The sequence below is a fragment of the Silurus meridionalis genome, chromosome 13 (genome assembly GCF_014805685.1).
Source record: "Silurus meridionalis isolate SWU-2019-XX chromosome 13, ASM1480568v1, whole genome shotgun sequence".
NCBI lineage: Eukaryota > Metazoa > Chordata > Actinopteri > Siluriformes > Siluridae > Silurus > Silurus meridionalis.
The window spans coordinates 8029161-8038888 of NC_060896.1; the positions used below are offsets into that span (position 1 = coordinate 8029161).

Genomic DNA, 9728 nt, shown 5'->3' on the forward strand with positions numbered 1-9728 from the left:
GCTTCATCAATTACTTTAATTGTATGTTATTTGAAAATACCTTTTTAAAAGATTGCTTTACTACTTTGTCTAGATTTTTGACTGACTTGCTTGAGCTTTCTTTTATTCTAGTATGTTAAAGAGACTTTTCACTATCATGTGTCTTAAGGAGTTGAAAACTAATGCATCTTTAAGCCTACATTCAATATGAGTCAAATACTCAAATACTGGTTAAATCAGATACGCTAATAATTTTCTTAAGTCATATTGGAATGGGTGACTTTTAACTTATAGTGGAGTAAGTTTTAGAGTGAAGTATGTATACTCTCACTCAAGTATGGTTTGCAAGTACTCTTTACACCTCTGCTATCTGTAATATCAATAAACCCTTCAAAAGATGGTGAAGGGAACTGGATTACAGGGGAGAGAAAAGGAGTGAGTGAGTGAATATTTGTGAAAATTACTCGGTACATTTAAATTATTAAAGAATTATAGTAGGTTAATAGTTCACCATTTAGCTGCTGTCTGTCTCCTACTTCTGTCCTGGTATAGCTGTGACTGCCGAGACGATACAGCGCTGCATCGTTCTCCCAGTAATCAGTGTACAGCCCTACAAACAGCTGATCCCCTGTTGATCCAGAAAAAAAGGATATGTTAAAGTTTTTGGAAAGTGATATACTGTTTATTTTATCAAAGGTTAAATTTTAGGTAAGATTTATACCAACAACATTTCAATCCAAATACAGACCTAAAGACAGGTTTCTGAACCGTTTTTGTTCCCTAGCTTCTTTTTATACTTGTTTTGGATATTATTTGTATTATCAATAAACAAAACATGGACTAGTGAATATTTAAATCCTCAAATCTTTTCCAGATTGAAAAGATTGATCACACTTTACTTGCCATTATTTTGTTTTGCCACAAGGTGGCAGCCAAAGGATAACCCAAAAAAAAAGACCTCACAGTTCAGAAACCAGGACATAATCAAGTCAAGACAACCATCAAGTTAGCATCTTAGTCAGTAGTATTGTGTATATTTGAAGGTGCAAAGAGAGAATAAGCCACCCTGTAAAAGAGCTTTCTGTCACCAGGAAATAACTGAACTCTTTATTCGCCTCCTTTAGCATTCCCATTTTCTCCCATTCTAATTCTTCTCTTAATCTGTGGGCTCTGACTGAGAGAGCTGATGGATTTGACTTGAAGTGCTTATGTGAGAATTCAAGGGAGGTAGAAAGCCTGAATAGCTGGATAGCCTCCATACTGACCGCCCGAGGCTCGAAACACACAGCTCTCATTGTGGAGCTCACCCGCTTGGAGAAGATATAGATAGATATGGAGGAGGGGTGCTTATGAAAGACGAAACAGAAAGAGGGAAACGCTGTTTAACAGTGTTATTGAGCACCTACTGAACACTGTGGACGTCGTGGGGCTGTTGGGATGAAACGGGGCTCTCCCTCTGCCGCTCTCAATGTGCTCCGACTCCAACTGAAACACTCCTTCCTGTTTAAATGCACACAAACACAGGACTTTATAAATTATTGATATGATTTAAAAATATTTTTTAAGGAATCTCTGATATTTTCAGAGGAGGTGATCAAAACGAGTCGGAATCTCAAGCCAGAACATCTTTGGTAGAAAAAAAAAATGTTAAGCTGATTTACTGCTATAGCCCACTGTCTTAATCGATGTTGTATTAGCAAATCTTTAAGCATGAGAACTAACACATGCTAACAATTCATGCTATCATGCGATCCATGCTGCATGGTTTCATTATAAAGTCTATTAATAGCTATTGTGCCTGCTAGTTCACAGTAACTAGCTGAAAGTTAACTAGCTTGTTAGCAGTCTCAGTGACTCATTACTTCAACGACTTAATATTGATTAGCTTTACAGCAAACACAGCTACTGATTGGTAGTTTGCTAACAACCTAAGCTATCAATTTAAATACTGACAGTCTAACCAAATGTTAGCTAGGTTTCTAGTACTTGTTTTTATTTGCATGATATAATTTTTAGCTTAGCATAAGCTAGCTTAGTAGCATTGTAACAAACTCCTGCTGAAATATAGAGCTTTGGCTGCCGAGTTGGTAGACTATCTTTGTCAACTAATAAGCTGATTTGAATTTCTCCAATTTTCTACTGGCCTTGTAGCAATTTTCTTCCTCATGATGTAGCATTAGTAGTGGTTCTTCGTAAGTGTTTTACTGTAACTTGCTACTAATATTAGTACAAAAGTAGCACTATGTTAAATAGCAGGACAGTGAGGCCGGAGTTGGTTTATTTGTGTATGTTTTATTTATTGTTTTTTTTTTTTTACTTTTGTTTACTCTGGAACCATCCTTTTTTCACGTCCCTGAAAGCAACAAGCCTTTAACAAAATAAAAAAACCCACAGAACAGCACTCTGAATCCGGCATGTCTGTGTTTGGTGTGTCTTATCTGATTGGATTTGGCCTAAAGTAGTTTGTAGAAAATGGTTTTCAAGCCAATCCCAATAAACACAGATCTGGAGCAGGATGGGCAGAAGATCACAGAAATGTAGCATCAATCAGTCTGTCAGCATATAATGCAGGCTATCACACATCCTAATCTATTCACACTGTCACCATCAGGATGTATTACACATCCTATCCATCACACCACACACACACACACACACACACACACACACACACACACACACACACACACACACCACACTCACCCCCACATTTCCACCTCCATTTCACACTCAGACACTCCATTTTCAGTAATCTCAAAGTAATATTACATTCAGGTAAATAAGTACACAGTGAAATGAGGATCTTGAAAGAAGATAAAAGCACTGTACAAACACATATATGCATTTACAGCTTCCACAGACCCACGAGGGACTGTCCAAAATAAAAAAATCTCTTAAAATAATAAAATATCTCTTACCACAATATAAATGTCAATAAATTGAGCAATAAATGTGTATATTTAAATGCAATTACATGTATAATATGTATTCTTTCTCACCACTTCTTGAAAATACTATATATGAAAAATTCAGTGATAAAAAACAAGTGGTAATATTAAACTGGTTTATCATTACATATTTCCTATTCCTATTGTTTTTAAAAGGCTACATCTACATTATTATTTTTTTTTCAAATGAGGCTTTATAATGTTATAGAAAAATATACAAGGGTAAACCTTTATGAATCCAATAAGCATTTAGGCAAAAAAAAAAAATCCAAATGCTAAAAATTCACCCAAAATCCAAAAAAATTTACTTTAATGGTTTGTGGTGATCATTCATTCATATGTTAACAGACATGAATAGGGACCATTGACCATTAACTAGATACCTAGCTTTACACAGAGAAGCATTATGATGGAAATGACAGTAAAGTGTTTTATTCGCATCGGAGCTACCAGTGATCTTTTGGGATATGAAATATGTAATCCTGGTGTGAGTCTCCATTTCTCTGTCTCTCTCTGTCTCTTTGTCTTTCTTTCTGCCTTTCTTTCTTTTTCACTCTTGAACACATGGTTCACATTTGCAGGGCATATGGTCTGTAGGTACTCTGTGTGTGTGTGTGTGTGTGTGTGTGTGTGTGTGTGTGCGCGCATGAGCAAGTTACTTAAGTCATTTCATAGTCTATTTTCCCCCAAGGTCCACCTGAAAGAGTGAGAAATGCTCCATGACGGTAATGTAATAAGATAAGAGTTTAGTATTTGTATGTCAATCATACCTCTCGAGGTTATTAATGAGATTACATTCAATATTTTCTCCAATATTTTTACAGTTTCTCTCAAAGGAGCAGTCGGTTTTTATTCAGGTTTTCAAAGTGTTTTTGGAATATAGGTGTACGTGAATAATGTATGAGTAAATGCCCATATAAATGTAAATTAAGTACTTTATCTTTCATCCTGATTACAACATAAGAAGTGAAAAGAATATATAGGACAGTATGTGTACTGTAGATATGGACAGTATATGTACTGTATTTGTGGGCACCGATTTTTATTTATTTCTCTATTTTATATAGCATTATGTCTCTGGAAAAGAAAAAAAAAGGGGGGGGGGGGATCCCAGTTTTGATTTCCTCCCCACCACTGATGAAAAACAAAAAGCAAGTGTGTCTCTTACTTGTATTAACATTTATATTCTGTTATAGTACATTTATTCTTAATAATGTGGCTCTGTACTGGTAAAAAAATAAAAATAAAAATAAATTATGGGACAGTGTGATGTGTCATAATGGTGTAAAAGTGAGCAGAAGTCCACAGTGTAACTGTATATTTTAAGGTGTGTAACACAACCAGGCTTGTGTGTGTGTGTGTGTGTGTGTGTGTGTGTGTGTGTGTGTGTGTGTGTGTGTGTGTGTGTGTGTAGATTCATTCCATTGTGAGTTTTCTCCTCACGCCAGCTCTGTTCTCTGTCCGCTCACTTGTCATCACATGCACATCTGCATGCCATCACCATTCTTGCCCTCACCTCACGGTGACTGTCTGTAAGTGTCAGCCTGTGTTAGTGTATCAGCAGTTATATTTTTGTGTGTCTGTGTTTATATCCATCTGTTTTCTGCATTTAGAGGGTGGAGAACGTTTATGCTCTCGCTGTAACTCGGGTAGCTCATTGCCGCTGAGCCTCACTGGTTTACCTCTTTGCAGCTGCAGCTGAGCACTGGGGTTATCAGGTGCCCTGCTCAAACCTGCCTCCTCTAATTACCCTCACTCTGATCTCCTGCCCCAACCACAAGCCAAAGGAAAACTTGCAACTTTTTCTTAAGGGAATGAGCATGAAAAAATAGCCTCACCCATTAGGGACACAAAGAATTAAAGGCAAGATGTAGTAATGAAGATAAAAGTAGTTATTTAATAATCTTAGGACATAATAATATGATTTATGTGATTTTTTTTTAAATAGAATTTTATCATCATATCTGTTTCAATTCCTTTATTTTTTATTTTTAATTATACACTATTTAACAAAGGTATTGGGATGCCTGGCTTTTTCCAAAAACTCACACATTTATTCAGTTCAGACTAAAATAAATCACTCATTTTACTCCATGAGTCACACATTGTGCCCCATTTCAGCATGCTATCACACATAACTGATAGCAGTAATGTCTTTGCCTACATTTTATCTCATTTCATATAAAGATATGCAAATAATTGTAAGTTTGAAATAATATATTTTTCTTTATTTTATTGTGCAAACTATTCTTTTTTTACACACTAAACAAAAAATGTAATAGTTATTATCACTTAGCACAGATTTTGTGTCCAATCAAACTGCGGTTCTAATAATTATAATGTATATAATAAAACATGGGCATTGCATACCTTTATAATGACACCCAAACAGGTTTAAAGACAGTGGGAAGAAAGACACAAGACAATTCAACGATTGTATAAAAGCAGTTAGAGGTCTTCAACATATAACAAAAAGTGTTTTGCTCTTCAGACTTTAATGTTTCCTCCAAACATTGCTTTTTTTTTGCTTCAAATAAACCTCAATTCCCTGTGATTAGCCACTCTGTAATTTGGCTATTGCACTCCAGAGAGGATGAGACTGTTTGTTTTCGGTCGCCTCAGTGTTTAGTCATGGATTTGAACAGAGTGAGAATGATAAAAGCTCCCATCACTAAAACCTAAACAAACTTTTTTTTTTTTTTTAAGTGGTCTACAGTAGAGCCCTGGCCATCAACACACAACTTCTTGTTCTCCATTAAGCATGAATTGGATCAGTCGCAGCACTGGGATTACATCTAATCAACTGCCTGTAATTAGTAATGTTTACAGACAGAACCACAATTTTTAAGGTGGATTTAAGCCACACGCTAGACTCAAAGCGTGGTTCAATAAGAAGTTTTCAGCATTTCTTTTTTTTGTGTGTGTTTTTATGAGTCACTATGACAAATTCTCCAGCAGAGAAAAGCAGATCCAGTCCAAGACACGTGCTCGTTAATGATCACCACAGAGGACTAAAACATTTCACTGACCATCATGCTGCTTCTGACTACACCCATCTGCCTCAGGAACGCATACAGTCGAACCAATCTGAAATGTCTGCTTTCATTATAGACAATCCTTCAACTTACACAAGTACTTCAATCATGTTAACACAGCTATGGTTCTCTGACTAGGAATATTAACTGGCCTTAAGTCTTTCCATTAAAATGATCTCATAGCCCTATGATCTGCTGTCACTCATTTATAAGAAGAAATGTTGCTGAATTATTTACTTCACCTCTGTAAAATTTTAGAAAGGAAACAGACTTCAGTCTTAAATCTAATTACAGCTGTATTGCTTGTCTCTTAGGTGTTAGCTAGTATGAAAATCAGTCTTTTATAAATTAGTTTAATAGTGATAGCTGACTGTCAAATGACAATCTAAGGTATAAGGTCTCATTCTCTGATTCATGTCTCTTAAAGATTTAGGTTTGTTGAGAAATTAGATGAAAAAAATGTACTTAATGGCTTTGCAAACAGTTTAATTATAGGAAAGCGTATATATCATATATTGTATGGAAATGTTGTCAATAAAAGAAAGTAGAGACTTCTTATAAATATTTGTACTCTTATACTGAGAACAAGTCAAATGTTTTCACTAAAAAAGCTACAAGTTATTAACTGTTCATATGAGGTACTTATGCTTGTGTAACATTTCGCTTTAGTTAGCAAAATGATGACATGGGAGAAATAGCTGTTTAGAGAAGAACCTTTGCAGTACCTGTACACCATGGCCGACTCTGATGTAGGCGCACATGGGGCTGAAGGCTCCTGTCCCACATACTAGCAGGTGAGTGTTGTTAAATGGCTGAATTATCTTGATGTAGTTAGCACATTCCGGCTGGGGGAAAAAATAACACAGAGATGCTTTACAACATGTCGTACCTACGACGGTGTATTAGGGCCACTATGGGATAAAAAAATTTTAAACAAGAAAAGGGAGGGGTGTGGAATTTCCGAGTTTAAAACTCACAAATTTACGAGAAATAAACTTAAAGTTTTATAAAAGTTTTGTGTGTAAATCTTAAACATTCAGTGGGGTGTGTGTGGGGGGGTGGGGGGGGTATTACAACCAATACCTTTTTTAAAAAAGAACTGAAAGTTGAGGGGCAGAGAATTTCTGAGATTAAAACTTAACATTTTCAAATTGTAAGTCAATGAAGAAAATAAGAATCTTCAAGCTTTAAACTCAGAAATGTCCAGTATGATGATCTGGTGATCATGGTCTAAAATAATAAGTATTTCCTTGTTGCTAAATCCACGGCAAAATGCGAGGCGTAATGCAAAACAAGTGACAACTGCCCAACCTTGCAAAGTGTATATGTGCTTTTCTTCCTTGATAGAAATCAAAACCCCACAGAGTTTTAAATATGACATTTTCAATTTTTTTTCTTTAAAAATTTCCATTTCCATAATTTTTCATTATATTAGTTTTAATATTCTGAGTTTTAAACTTACAAATTCTCTGCCCCTCCCCTTCCAGTTCTTTTTTAAAATTTGATATTGGCCGTAATACACCATTGTATTATATGCGTATTTCTTCCTTTATAGAAAGTTTTAAGTTTCAAACTCTAAGAAATTTCCTGCGACTCCCCTTCGTTTTTTTATATCCCATAGTGGCCCTAATTCGCCGTCGTACATGTCAGCTTAAAGCAAGAGTAGAACTTTTTAAATATATGTAAACAATGTACCTTCTCCCTGCCCTGCATGAGGCAGTCCTCTACTTGCTCCTCAGAGCTGGCCCAGTGAATCTAAGACACAAAACAGAAAGAAACAAAGAGCCAAATTCACAAAAAAAACCATGGATAATTTGCTAAATGATGGCATTACAAACAGCTCTGGGCATTGTGAAATGTATTTGTAGACAGCATTGATTCCAAGTTCTCATTCCTTGCTGAATTAAATAAAAATAAAACACAGAAATTGAGCTGGATGGTTTTATGGCCTTGGGGTTAAGGGTAGGTCCACACAGGAGCACTGTCTGTGTTCTTCTGACCAAAACTAAACAGATGCTCTTAAAAACATGGAAACTATGCCTCAGTTTTACAGAAACCCTTTCTAATTAGCCTTATATTGTAACTGAAAAAGACTTTACCTTTTGGACCCTTTCTTTAAAGTTATACACAACAACCCTATTTTCCTGTTTTCTTCATGAACAAAGATGTTGAGCCCTACTACTGCAACACTATTCCAACACAAATGTGTTGCCAAAAATAAAAATAAAAACAGGATATCACTTATAACTATATATATATATATATATATATATATATATATATATATATATATATATATATATATATATATATATATATATAAAACTTTTATCTAGTATGTGATGTAATTCGCAAAAGCAGTGTGCTGATATAAAAAATGCCCACTTTAAATCGCCCCTTGACAAACTCACTCAAATCCTTATTCATTTTTCCTGCTTTCAACAAATCAACTTTGAGGACAAAATGTTCACTTGCTGCCTAATATACCCCACCCACTAACAGATGCCATAATGATGAGATAATCAGTGTTATTCACTTTACCTCCCATAATGTTATATTGTCATAATATACATACACACATTTCATAGTACATTGTTCTATGTAGTTTGTGATTTTCATCCCTCTATTTAGTTGATAAAATCACACCTATGCTTCACCAAATCTCTACTTTAATAGCTCATGAAGGTGTATCAAATGTATATATGTCTTCAAATTAACACACACACACACACACACACACACACACACACACACACGCACAATCACACACACCTACCTCTCTATGAGGTTCACTGACTCTGTCCAAGTTTAGAGAGTACAGTGTGTCTTTCCCTCCAATTATCAGCCTCTCCTGAGTCTCATCCAGCAGCATACTGTAGTGCTGAAGACTCCCTTCTGCTGCCTGGAACACCCATGTCCTGTTCATCTCCCACAGCTCTGCAAACACACACACACACAAGCACACACAGACACACGCACAACCTCACATGAAATGAGCATTATAAGTGACATCATTGAGCAATCAACACATATCCATAATGGGCGAAGCAAAAACAGTTTAATGAGAATAAGGAGTATTGTTTCTACTTCAGAGCATATAATATGTCCTGAGATGAAAGCAGTGTGTGTGTCCATACAGCTGAAGAAGCAGAAGGATTAGCCATGCCATAATTAAACACACAGTTAAACACAGCACTTCTCTGATGAGCATCTCTGTGTGAGAGAAATGGAATGGACTGATAAACAAGGTGTATGGTGTCAACAACGTATGGCATTTTGGCCATATTTTCATGTGTTTGTGTGTGTGTGTGTGTGAGTGTGTGAGAGTGTTTGTGTGTGTGTGTGTGTGTGTGTGTGTGTGTGTGTGTGTGTGTGTGTGTGTGTGTGTTTGAGTGCGCATGTGCCTTTGCCTCCCTGCAGAGCTGTTATTTAAACCAATCTAGATGTAACTCTCTGATGTCTTGTTTTTGGGGTATGTGTGTGAGGGTGTTTGTTGGCCCTCTGGCCATACAGTCTGTTCCTATTAAATCTGCAGTTGATTTCGCCTGAAAAATACCTTATTGGGTAACACCCAACACACACACACACACAAACACACACACACACACACACACACACACACACACACACACACACACACACACACACACACACGTGCACATAAAGAGGCATAGCCAAAGGCTGCTCCCTGCTGAGCTGCTTATTTCAGAGACTCAACAGTTGCTTTAGTGGACAGATAAAGAGTAACAGAAGGACAGGTCAAGAG

General features: G+C 36.3%; 1 protein-coding gene across 1 annotated transcript in view; it reads right to left on the minus strand.

Moving 5' to 3' along the window:
- Positions 1 to 9728, minus strand: part of sema3e (sema domain, immunoglobulin domain (Ig), short basic domain, secreted, (semaphorin) 3E) — a 37166-nt gene that overhangs the window by 13372 nt on the left and 14066 nt on the right. Inside the window, exons 2-6 of the mRNA XM_046865034.1 lie at positions 8739 to 8899; positions 7658 to 7717; positions 6688 to 6807; positions 1386 to 1479; positions 491 to 607 (exon numbers count right to left, since the gene is read on the minus strand). Coding sequence (XP_046720990.1) covers positions 491 to 607; positions 1386 to 1479; positions 6688 to 6807; positions 7658 to 7717; positions 8739 to 8899 — 552 coding nt within the window. The remainder of the gene's footprint in view (positions 1 to 490; positions 608 to 1385; positions 1480 to 6687; positions 6808 to 7657; positions 7718 to 8738; positions 8900 to 9728) is intronic.